Raw genomic sequence first — 13,343 nt, 5'->3', positions numbered from 1 at the left:
ATCATATGATTTTTGTTATTTTTATTATTGACATAATCAATTATGTTAATAGTTTTCCTTATAGTAAACAATCTCTGCATTCCTGGTATGAATCCCATTTGGTTTTAATATATAATCTTTGTAATATTTTATAATCTTTTACCTAGTATTTCATTTAGGATTTTTGCATCCAAATTCACTCATGAAATGTACCTAGAATTTTCTTTATTTTTAAAAACATAATTTTTTAAATATCTAGGAAAAACACCATTTGAGCCACAATGATGTTTAAAGCACTATCATCAACATGGGTAAATCGGAGAGGTTAAGAGGTAAAGTACCATTCAGCTCCATTGTATAGAAAAGTAACAGAAGAAAAGTAGCACAAGGCAAGACATATAGTGATATGTCTATACCTGTTTCCAGAAGCAAGAAAGCAGTGGAGGAGATACAGCTCCAAGTTAGCAGGAGACAAGTAGGAAGACATTTTGAAAAGATAATTTTATTAGTCTCAGCTGATGATCTGGGAGTCCCTCTTGGGAAATCCAAGGCAAGAGAAGAGGGAGTACTGTTAGGGAAGTGCAGATCAGCTATTCTCTCTGCCCATTCATTGCCACCATTACCAACACACTAGGCTGGATCTGAGGGTCAGGAAGAAATCTCACCTCACCACTTTCATCAGCAATCCATTGTCCCACACAATATTGTTTTCCTGGACCCTGAGCACATGGAAGAGTCCTTCCTTAGGTGATCAAAGTTCTCTTAGTGACTCATTTGGAGAGGGCAGAGGAAATCAGTGCTTTAGAGAACCAAATTAGGATCTGGGGGTTCTAGAAAGCCAGTCAGTATTCCAGGATGTCTATTAGGAACCAAAGCTCTATTAGGAAATCCAAAACTCTGAAATGCTAGCTAAGAATGCAGTGTTCCAGAACACCGGGGAAACCAAATAAGGACCCAACAGTCTGAAACATGAAACTAAGAACCCAAATTCCAGATCACAAACAGGAACCACACATAGCTTTCTGGAATGCCAGTGCTGCTCTCATAGCTCAGCAGATGGCCTCTTCACCTTCTGGTTGTCTTCTTGGTGTAGATCAGGCACACGGAATGAAACATAGGGACATGTTTTGACATTGAGACAAATCAGCTTCTGCAACGTGGCTGTCTTAACAATGTTGAAACCAGTCTCACCACCAAATGTGCTTGGCTTCCAGTACTCAGGAGAACATATGGGGTTCCCCAACAGCCCCTTGAGGGAGAAGGGGGCCCCAATCTCCACCATGCTCTCTCCAAAGATAGAATCAGGCAGAGATTTCTCTAGAAGCAAGCCTGGATAGAATTCCAAAGCATCAATGTCTCCATATAGCTCCTCCAGTTCTGCTGATTTCTGCTTCTCTCCTACAAAGAGGCAAAAGGGGAACAAATCAGATCAGTTCCTCCCCCTACCCTGGAAATAATTGTGTATATGTTATATAACTGGGAAGTGACCTTCCTTGTTCACTTGTGTAACAGGAAGAACAATACACTTGGGATTAGACAGTTTTGTGGAGTAGTGAGTAGAATGTCAGACCTGGAGTCAAAGTCTTGAATTCAAATTCTACCTCAGATGCACAGTAGCTATGGAATTCTGAGAAAGTCACTTAACAACCTGTTTCCTTCTCTATATAATGAAAATAATCATAGCACCTGTCTTATAGAGTTGTTTCTTGGATCAAGTGAAATGATAAACATAAAATATTTTGTAAATGTTATCATATTGGGGCAGCTAGATATACAGAAGATAGACCACCAGCCCTGAAGTTAGGAGGACCTGAGTTCAAATTCAGCATCAGACACTTAACACTTCCTAGCTGTGTGACCCTGGGCAAATCAATTAATCCCAATTGCCTAAGGAAAAAAAAAGTTATACTGTATAAGTGTCAAATATTATCATCATTGTCATAGACATCTTAGAATTGTCATTTCAGGGCATTTCAGTATGCTCAATATGGAGGCAGCACGACATAGTGGGTACAGCTTGGGCTTTGGTGAAAAATTCTGCTTTAGACATTCACTAACTGTGACTCCGGGGAAGCCATTTAACCATTATGTATCTTAGTATCCTCATCTGCAAAATAAGAGAGTTGGACTCAATGGTATCTAAGGTCTTCTACCTCTAAACCTATAATTCTATTAGTCTATGACCTGTATATGAGCCTTAGTTTCTTCTTTTGAAAAATAAGGACAACATGAGCCCTTTCTTTAACACAAGAGTATTAGGCTAGGATTGGGACATAGGATTTTCAGTGGGAAAGCATACCATGGGCAACAGATAACATGAACTAAGAAATGCTTATTTTCAAAAGATACACAGAAAGTTTTTCAAACCTATCATCTAAAAAATAGATCAGTAGTTAGAAAATGAATATCTATAATGAATTTGACTAAGTCTACTACAAAGAGAACTAGAGCTATCCAGATACTAAGAGAGACAAAGGGAAAAGTGTAGAGAAAAGGATGATAAGGATGGTAATAATCTGTGTTTCCATTCCTGTGTAGTCCAATCCATTCAAGGACCAACAAAATTAAATTGGGCTTAGAGCCCAATTTACTTAGATCAATTCACTAGTCCATTCCAAAATCACTAAATAACTGTACAAGATTATACAAAATGCTTAAATCATCAAACGCCCAAGGTGCTCTAAGTTCCCAAGGCCATGATTTGATTCAAAGAGAGGTCAAGAGCTAAAAGCAAGGGTCACAGAAGGTAAAGGAATATCAGAGTTCTTGGGAAAGTATAAAGCATTATACATGTATAGACCTGCCCACCTGTGGAGCTTAGGGATCATTCCTGTTGGCCATTTGGAAATTTAGCGGGAGCTATGACTAACACAGAACTAGATTAGAGCCTCATCACTGATTGCTGATAAAGGACTCCATGCATACACTAAAGAATGATTATACTGTCCATTTAAAGGCTGGACAACTTGGAGCTGATCAGAGTATCAGGAAGGGGTTATCTAATATGGAACCTCCTCCTGTGTATCTTACTTCCTTAGGTACAGAGTCTTGTGAGAAATCCAAAGCCCGGGAGACCTAAAGCCATAGCAGTGGAGATGGTATACCCTATAGAGAGGCAGTGTCTGGCAACAAGATAAAGTACCTTGTTGGAGTAATTCAACCATCACCAGGAGAAAAAATCAAAGTTAAGGTAGCACAGAGGCAGGAATCACATCAGAGAGATCACAAAGATCACACTCAGTTGATTGCTGTGACTATGTCAATATGAGTGAAATATAAAATGGCTAAATAGCAATCTGGAAAAACCTATTCTAGCCTCCAGTGGAGTTTGAATATTAACCTCCACACAAGCTTTTGGATTCTGTTCTGGTCATTATTCAGTGCTCACTATGATTCTCTTGTGCTTATCATGATTTTCTTCAAGTAAGAATAAATTAACATTTCCTATTTCCAATTCCTGTTTGTACATTGACTACTTCTTTTACATCCATCCCTTCTTTGATAACCCTAAGCTATAGCCCAAAACAGACATGTCTCAGAAATAGACAGGATGAAAGTAATGAGCCACTGAATATGACAGTGGGGAGCCCAATATTCTGAGAAAAACCAGATTTCCCTAGCAATGAATCTGGCATACAAGCATATGGCTAGATCATAGAACAAGAAAAGCCAGATACCTTAAAGCCTCTCTGACTCTTAGCAGCACTTACCTATAACTTCCATGCTAGATAAATGAAACAGACTACTAATGCTATCAGTAGCAGTAGCAATAGGAGCAGCAGCAGCAGCAGCAGTAACCATAGTAGCAGTAGCATCAGCAGCTAGCAGCAGCAGCAGCAGCAGTAGAAGTAGTGGTAGTTAGGGGTGATAACAGTAGTATGCCTCCCCTAATGTATTTCTTTTGAAGCTTTGATGTATTTTAAATGAACTCTCGGGACACAAAAGCCAGGCCCCTAAGACACAAATACACCAAGTTGAAAAGACCAGTTATGTTCCCAGTAATAGACCAAGGACCAGCCTATCTAAGAACTAATAATCAAAACTTTTCCACAGAAGCTCAGAAAGACCATTTATTATATACTAAACGATAAAAAGGTTAGTATCTCTCCCTACCTTGCCAAATAAGAAAGGATCTTCTACGTTTTACTATTGTCAGTAATATTACTGTTAAATTTCAACCTTATTCCCACAGCCTCCTTCTCCTTTGATCTATTCTCGTGCCTGGCCCATACTATAAAGTCCCTTTCTTCCCAGACAGGAAACATGGGAGTCAGAGGCTGGAGGAAACCAAGGTGGGTGCCACTAACCAGTGAGCTCCTGGAAGGAAGTGTAGGGTTTCAAGCCAAATCGTTTTCGATATTCATTGAAGGACTGCAGCCTCAGCTCCCTTGACTCCTTAATGGTGCTCACAGCCACATGTAACACATGGTGGTTGATGTTCCCAACTCCACCAATCTGGGGAAGAAGAAGTACAGTCATGTCACAGCCAGAGAGTAGGAGCCATTTCCATACTTTAAAAAAAAGTAATCTATGATCAATCACTTTTATTCATTAAAATTAAGGGTTACGGATTAAAGTACCAATTGTAGCTATTTATTCCTATTTATAGCAACACTTCTAAGGGCCAGAACTGGAAGGAAGCTTAGGGATCATCAAGTCTGATTTTGGCAGATAGGTGACATGAAGAATTAGGAGGACCTGAGTTCAAATTTGACCTCTGACAGTTATTGGCTATGTGGACCTGAGGAAATCACTTAACTCTGTTTATCTCAGTATCTCATCTATAAAATGAGGAGATGATGTAAACTACTCCAGTATCTTTGCCAAGAAAAATCCCAAATAGGGTCCCGAAAAGTCACACAACTTAAATGAATAAATAAGTCTGACCTCCCCCTCCCCTTTCTACACATGGGCTAACTGAGATCTGGAAAAATTAAGTAACTTGCCCAAACCAATTGAAAATGGTAGAGCTAGAATTTGAAAACTGGATTTTTTTGGTCTCTATTTCCAAACCCCTTTCCCACTTCACACTACCCATGAAGAATAAATTCATCAGGTGATGTAGAGGGCCAGGACTCTGGAGAAGTATACTTGAAACAAGGTGTTAACTCAATGGAATTGATGAAATGACGGTTCTATAGTTTACATATATACTTAGTACTTAATATGGTAATGTTCTCTAGTTCACACATATTCAGTACGCTGTAATAATGTAATTGTAATAGGGTATCTAAGGGCTGAGAAGACTGGAAATGAGACATTCTATCTTTGACCATCCCCTCCTGGTGGCTCTCCTGCCTCCTGCACTCCTCCACTAAGACCGAGTCAGTAAGTCAGAGTGAACAGACTATGAAGGAGAAAATAAAGACTTTAGACTCTATTCCTGACTATCCTCATAGTGATTATCCTGCTGAGACCAAGGCCCATCCAGAGGTCCCCCAGAAAGCTAGCTAGGACATTACAAGGTGAAAAGTGTCAGTGGTTTTCCTATAGAAAACTATTTTCCCCTCTTTTTTAAAAGCATAGGTTAATGGGCAAACACCCCTCTTTTCAGTACCTCTATCTTTAGGAAACCTAATTAATAGGACTACATAGTCCAAAATTGGAAACCACCAACCACCTACCCAGTGGTAGCATATTAACTGAAGGTCAAATATCCAGGAACCAATAAAGGCAGCTGGTGTCTCAGACTCTTCCTAGCTGTGTGACCCTGAGCGAGTCATTTAACACTGTCTCAGTTTCCTCATAAATAAAATAAACTGGAGAAGAAAATAGTAAACCCTTCCAGTATATTTGCTTCCAAAAGCTCTAAAGGTAGTCAAGAAGAGTGAAACATAACTGAAAAACAATAAATGCCATGGGACTGGACTTGAAAATCCAAGGCTTTCAGAAGATCATGTATTTAAATCTGGAAGAGATTTAAAAGATGCTCTAATTTATCCTTTTCAGGTTTAAAAATGAATAAGCTGAAGTTCAAAGGGAGATGGCTTGCCCAAAATCACATTAGTAATAAGTGGCTGGGATTTGAATTCAGGTTATTAATAATAATAATAGTTGGCATTTACATAATATCTTAATATTTTCAAAAACACTTTATAAGTATTATCCCATTTGATCCTTACAACAATTCTAGGAGGTAGATGCTAATATGATCTATATTTTATAGTTGGAGAAACTAAGGCAGACAGAAATTAAATGATTTGCCCAAAGTCACACAGCTAATCAGTGTCCGAGTTCAGATTTTTACTCAAATAATCCTGACTTCACATCCTGCAATATATTTACTGAATCACCAAATCTAAGTGATAAAATAATTTTAAATATTGTAATTTGGGAAATTTGTGGGAGGGGGAAGATAGAATTTAATACTGCTTTGGTACCGTTCACATATTATCTCTACCAATCTCACCAAAATTGTTACCAAAAAAAGCAACCAGTAAAACCTAAAGTTATATGGAATGTGAGTTAGTATTGTTTCACTTAACCTTCAGATTCACTCTTCTATTCATTTTTACAGATAGGATATTGAGGTTCAGAGAGGGGGAACCCAAGAACTCCAACTCAGATTTTATAGGATGATAGCATCTAAAAGACCTTCCTTTGATAAGACAGCCTTTTGACCCCTGAGAATATAGTAAGCTAGGATTTGAAACCATCTCCTCTCACTCCAAATTCAGTACTTTTTCTATACCATCATTTTTCAGGATACATCTACTTTTTTGTTTGTTTGTTTGTTTTCCTTTTATAGGATTTCATTTTAAGAGTATCTTGTTTATGCTAAGTGAAATGAGCAGAACCAGGAGATCATTATATACCTCAACAACGATACTGTTTGAGGATGTATTCTGATGGAAGTGGAGCTCTTTGATAAAGAGAGCTAATTCAGTTTCAATTGATCAAGGATGGACAGAAGCAGCTACACCCAAAGAAAGAACATTGGGAAATGAATATAAACTGCTTGCATTTATGTTTTTCTTCCCGGGTTATTTATACCTTCTGAATCCAATTCTCCCTGTGCAACAAGAAAACTGTTCGGTTCTGCACACATATATTGTATCTAGGATATACTGTAACCTATTCAACATGTATAGGACTGCTTGCCATCTGGGGGAGGGGGTGGAGGGAGGGAGGGTAAAAATCGGATCAGAAGTGAGTGCAAGGGATAATGCTGTAAAATAATTACCCTGGCATGAGTTCTGTCAATAAAAAGTTACTTTAAAAAAAAAAAGAGTATCTTGTTTATTTAGAATAATAACATGATATTATTGTATTATAGACTAATGAATATTGCTGCTGGTGGCATTATAATTATAATAGCTCTGGAGAGTAATCCTCAATATCCTTTTTTGTTTTGTTTTGAGGCAATTGGGGGTTAAGTGACTTGCTCAGGGTCACACAGCTAGAAGTATTGAGTGTCTGAGGCCGTATCTATCCACTCTCTATCCACTGCACCACCTAGCTCCCCCCTCCCCATTTTTCTGATATAATTTTTTTTTGCACTAGACCTGTGATTGTATTGGAGTAAAAAACTCCCAAAGAGAAAATACCCTCTCTCCTCGCAGATCTGCAACTGGATATTGCCTAGGAGCATTAAGAGGCTCAGTGCCTTGTCCAAAGTCATCAAGTCAGTGGGTGTCAGGAAAGGCACCTAAACCCTACTTAACCACACTTCAAAATGCAGCTGCTCAGCCACTAAGCCACAGCTACCTGTCCTGTGGGAACCATAAATGGGATCTGAAATTGCTGGCTTCTAGGTATGGCATCTGCATTAGGATCTCCTGCCCTCTTGTGGTTGAGTCTGGTAGCACCGCGTTGAGGATTTTATATAATAGCGAGCTAGTCTATCCCACATAGTAAATCAATTGCTCAGTCAGCATACATTATAGTTCCATCTATGTAGTGCTTTATGGTTGCCAAAGTGCTTTATACATGTTAGTTCATTTTCGCTGCACAATAATGCTATGTATTTATATTCACATTCAGAAGTGAATGGACTTAGAATCAGAAAGATCTCAATTGACATTTGACCTTGGATCAGGAAGACCTGAATTGTCACATACTAGCTGTATGACCTTCAGCAAGTCATTTAATCTATCTCTCAGTCTCACTTTTCTCATCTGTGAAATGAGAGCCATAAATCTCTTGTTCAGTTGTATCCAACTCTTCATGAGCCCATTTGGGGTTCCCTTGGCAAAGATACTGGAGTGCTTTGCATTTCTTCCACCAGCTCCATTTTACAGATGAGGACACTGAAGCAAACAGGATTAAGTGACTTGCTCAGGATCACACAGCTAGTAAATGTCTGAGGCCAGATTTGAATTCTCGAACAAGAATCTTCCCGAGTACTCTATCCACCTAGCTATCCTGAGTGATAGACAGCATCCACCTAACAGAACTGTTGTGAGAACCAAATGACACAACCTGGATTAAGGCAAACCTTAAAGTGACATATAATTGAGAGATATCATTATTATGCTACAATATGACTGGCACTGTGCACTGGGAATACAAGTACAAAGAAAGAGCTGAGTAAATGCTTTCTCAGTCAACTATGCTTTAAAAACAAAATCTAAAAGATGGGTTTCCTTACTGAAACAACTTATACTTGTATACTGAACTGTAACTTCTTGTGACAGAGTCAGGATTCAAATCCAAGTCTTCTGACCCTTAACCATTACTTTTTCCTTGCTGCCTCATTTTGGTTACGGCAGAATTGGGACAAGAAAGTGGGAATGAGGGCCAACACCAACTTGGAACCTACCTGGCCTGCCCTCTGTCGGGAGAAGGCATCCACCAGGGCTTCCACACCATAATCCAAAAGCATGGAGGTATTGAACACAAACTGCTCATAGCTGTATTCCTCCTGCCCCACCACAAAGGAGTCAGGCATGAGTGGGTGCCAGTGATAGAGATGGTTAAATTCCACAGAGATGTGGTTCTGATACTGAAACTGGATTCCAAAAAGCAGTTCAGGGTCAAACTTCAACTTCAAGAAATATCCACTGAGATGCTGCACATAGTCTTCAATGACGATCTTGATGGTCTCCCCTAGAGGAATTAATCAGGTCAGAAGAATCAGAGAAGAAAGAGGCCCTAGCTCCTTCTTCCCTTTCTTGAGTTGAACTGGGTCATTCATGAGGCAGTACTGAGAGAGGCAGAAAGTACCAAATCTGCAGGTTCAGACAAGCTGAGTCCTGGATCTACTATTTACAACCCCTGGGAATTAAATAAATTATTTGACAGTTGGGCCTCAATGTTCTAATCTGTAAAATGAGAGGACTGGACTGAAGTCTAAAATGTCAAATCTATCTTCCTATCTGGGGACTACCTCAACTCCTGATTCTGAAAATTCCTTAAAGGGCTCAAAAGATAGGTTCCCCAAGAGTCTCAGGTCCCATCACACAGGAAAACCAAACCCCAGTCTCAGAGAAGGAAAATACTCTTTAGCTGCAAGGAATCTAAGTTGAAATGATGTCCCAGTCATGTAGGTAGAATCAAAGAATGCCACAGCTGTATTGAACCTCATGCAATGTTTACAGATGGGAAGGGAGTGGGAAAGATGGGCATGAATATAGAACCACTAGAGCTCACTCAATTCTTGCTTGTCCATTTATCTTGCATCTTTCCCTCTCTTGAACTTTTCCTGTCCCTCCTCCAAGTCATCCCTGGTAAATTATACTAATTCTAGTTGAGACAAGTCCCCACCCTATAACCTCTCCCTAGAGAAGTCTATCTGCTCAAGAGGACAGGAACTGATGAGTCAGAGGGAAGGGGGGATGAGGGGGTCACCAAAATAATATCAGGATGGCTAAGCAGGAAATGATCTGACATTCAGGCAACAATGACCCCAAAACCCAGGAATGCCCAACCTCTGAATCATCCTTGTCTCCCTGTCCTAACCAACTAGAAGCAAGCAGGTGGGAAATGTTCAAAAGAACTCAGTTAAGGCACTCTTATTGGAGAGCCTCACAAAGTCTGCTATGTAGTTTAGGAGAGAAGAAGGAATTCCTTACTAAGCCTTATTCTCTCTTGGCTGAGATGGTTTATGGAGACACAGAAGCATCCTCCAGCTAGACTGGTAGATTTTTTTTTTAAGACTGGTAGATTTTAAAGTGCTATGAACTATGAAGAGCATAAAAACCTCAAGCTCAATAGCTATGATCAATATCTTGAAGTTAATTTGTACCTGATGGGATTTTTTTTTCATTTTCATCTGGAAAGAATTTATTTCAGATGTCCCATGTGTTACTTTGCATGTCAATGGCGACTGATGCTTCATAAATTTTAATGAATAAACTTATGATGGTTTTATTCTTCAATAATAAAATAAATAAATATAAAATTTATGCTACTTAATGTTACTACCAGCACTGGAAAGCTTGTGAATATATAAAGTACTTGTCCTATTTATGCCTTTGCCTTCTAATTTATGATTGTGCTCACTTTCCGTCTACTCTGTGCATATCATATATATATATGTATATATATATATATACACATATATATATATATGGTTATTTTCATATTATCTCACCCGTTAGATTGTGAACTCCTTGAGAGAACACATTTTTGTGTTTCTTTGTGCTCTCCTTGGCACCATGCCTAGCACATGGCTGGCATTTGATAAAACTTTATGACCAGCTAACTTTTAAATAAAAGGTTATAAGAATCTACATGCATTCAGCTAATTCTATTACTAAGGAAGAGTAGCTCAGTAATTAGTTACAATGGGAAAACTAAAGAAATAGATTTAATTCATTTCCATGCTTATATTGAGCTGGACTCCCCTTAGGGAAAGAAAGTAGTTGATAACTAGAAGAGAGTATGACCAATGAGAACTTCAAATTTGCCTAGAGGAACAGGAACTAGGATCCTAAACCCTTTGACCTTTATCCCTTAGCCTAGCTTTTCAAAGGCAGGCCTGGCTAACACAAGATATCCTAGTAGAGAAAAGGAACAGGCTTTCCATAACAGTTAGCATCTATATAGCATTTTCAAGGTACAGGTTAAGTATTTTTCTCTTTTTATTCTCACAACAATCCTGAGAGGTATGTGCTATCTAATGATCCCCATTTTGCAGATGGGGAAATTGAGTCAGAAGTTAAATGATTTGTCCAAGGTAAGATGATCAGTATCTAACGCCGATTTTGAGGTCTACTCTTCCTGCCCCCAGGTCAATTGATCTATCCTCTGCACCACCTATCCAGAAGAGAGCTCCACCTATGAAATCTTAGAAAACAGAACCTAGAATGTCAGCAGTGGGAAAAGGCCTCAGAGATTCAGGCAAAGGAGCCCTACTCACTTGCCAAAGCTCACATAGCCAATACCTGGAATATAGCCAAAACATAACATCAAGAGCAGTTCCTTTTGTTTCATCACATGCCCCAGTACTGCTGCTCCCAATGCAGGCTTTGGGGAAAGGAGCCTCCGACATCTCCTTGACAGATCTGGATCTGGGCACAGATTTTCCCCTCACCTATGAGGATGAGTCGGGTTGTCTGAAAGAGTTGTTCATCATTCCAGGTGGGGTGCTCATCTCGCAAGATGTCACAGACACGATTGTGTTCCCGAAGCCAGATGGTAGCATACATCATGAGGCCTGGGAGCAGCCCAAACACCTCCTGACCCACGGCCATCTGTTGAGCTTTAGGCACATTTGCGGGGTATTTCATGGATACTTGAGTCTCAGCCACTGATGGTGGATACATCTCCCCATCCACCATCTACAAGAGAATCAAAGGACTGGTCACCTATAACTTAGTCATATCCTATAGCATCCTACCCAGAATAGGAGTCCTGGGGGAATGCTGTAACTGACCTTCCAGCCCTCTCCAGGGCAGAGAATTCAGTATCTCCTAAGACAACCAGTCCTATTGCTGGACAGTTCTGATGATAAGAAGCCTTATGCTGAGCTCAAATTAGTCTGTTACCTATTTAAATTTCTGTGTGACAGTTTTGCAGAAATCTGAAGTCAGCAGTAATATCCCCTCTCCAAACATCAGGTTAGCCTGTCCCTCTTCTTGCCCCTGAACCCATTCCACCTCCTCATTCTGCAAACCTGACTATAAGTGTCAATGTTTCACATAGCATGGAGGGATAGGGGACCAAAGAATTATTAGGCATCTCCACTTCTGACCTGTATGCCTCTCACCCAAAGTATATCCAAAAGAAAGGAAGCCCTTTGCACTTAAACCCACCCTCTACCAAACCTTCTGCTCCTCCTTCTGGCCATTCAGGGCAGGCAAGGGCTCAGACTTTATTTTGCAGAATCCCAAGACTACCTGAAATTTGAGCTTTCCATCCTTAAAAAGACGGAGTTGATACTGGCGCTCCAAGTTGTCTCCATAAATGTGGCCGAGGTCCACCTAAGAAGAGCAGAGAGAGGACTCAATTAATATGGTCAGGTTTTTCCTGCCTGTAAATTAGGACTTTGGAGAGAGGTGAGAACAAAATGTAAACCCTAGGACCAATGTAAGAGAGTAGATGACCTCATGAGGATTCTTTTAATCTGAGGGTTCTATGAAATTCCAGTTGCAGCCAGGTCAGGTGATCCCAGCTCAGTAGGCAAACTGAGTCCCTGGCACAACCAGCAAGTTACCAGCTGCAGAAGCCCCTGGACACAAAGCCAGTGACTAGGCCTCTGGCCCCAAATCAAGAAGATTAAGATAATGCCCCAAGAGCAGAGCTCAACTTTAAAAGTCACAAAATAGGTTCAAAAATGAGCAAAACAAAAAAAACCCTGATTATAGAAAGCTACAATGGCAAAAGAGAAGATCAAAACACAAATGCAGAAGATGGACCACAATGTCAAAACGCCTACATGCAAAACTCAAAGAGAAATATGTATTGATGTCAAGCCCAAAAATGTCCACCCTAGAAGAGCTCAAAAAGGATTTTAAAAACCAAATAATAGAGGTAGAAGAAAAACTGGGAAAAGAAATGAGAGTGATGCAAGAAAATCATGAAAAAATAGTCATCAACTTGGAAAAAGATAACTCCTTAAAAAGTAGAATCAGTCAAATGAAAAAGAAGGTACAAAAACTGAAGAAAATAATTTCTTCCCCTTTTTTAAAAAAAAGGCAATTAGGATTAAGTGACTTGCCCAGGGTCACACAGCTAGTAAGTGTTAAGTATCTGAGACTGGATTTAAACTCAGATTCTCCTGACTCTAGGGCCAGTGCTCTACCCACTGTGCCATTTAGCTACCCCCAAAAAAATCATTTTAAAAAAATTAGAATTGGGCAAGTGGAAACAAATGACTCTAAGAGACATCAAGAATCAATCAAAATCAAAAGAATGAAAAAAAATTAAAAAATTAAAATACCTCATTGGAAAAACAACTGATCTCTAAAACAGATACAGAA

At 39.5% G+C, this 13,343-nt stretch overlaps 1 protein-coding gene across 1 annotated transcript in view; it reads right to left on the bottom strand.

The window, feature by feature from the left end:
- Window positions 1-461: 461 nt before the first annotated feature.
- Window positions 462-13,343, bottom strand: part of PTGS1 (prostaglandin-endoperoxide synthase 1) — a 43,682-nt gene continuing 30,800 nt past the window's right edge. Inside the window, exons 7-11 of the mRNA XM_051979583.1 lie at window positions 12,261-12,344; window positions 11,456-11,702; window positions 8,741-9,027; window positions 4,287-4,434; window positions 462-1,377 (exon numbers count right to left, since the gene is read on the bottom strand). Of these exons, the coding sequence (XP_051835543.1) occupies window positions 1,022-1,377; window positions 4,287-4,434; window positions 8,741-9,027; window positions 11,456-11,702; window positions 12,261-12,344 (1,122 nt within the window). The 3' untranslated portion in view covers window positions 462-1,021. The remainder of the gene's footprint in view (window positions 1,378-4,286; window positions 4,435-8,740; window positions 9,028-11,455; window positions 11,703-12,260; window positions 12,345-13,343) is intronic.

The sequence above is a fragment of the Antechinus flavipes genome, chromosome 2 (genome assembly GCF_016432865.1).
Source record: "Antechinus flavipes isolate AdamAnt ecotype Samford, QLD, Australia chromosome 2, AdamAnt_v2, whole genome shotgun sequence".
In the NCBI taxonomy this organism is placed as follows: Eukaryota; Metazoa; Chordata; class Mammalia; order Dasyuromorphia; family Dasyuridae; genus Antechinus; species Antechinus flavipes.
The sequence above is the reverse complement of the archived record's forward strand: the minus strand, read 5'-3'. Positions and strand labels throughout refer to the sequence as shown.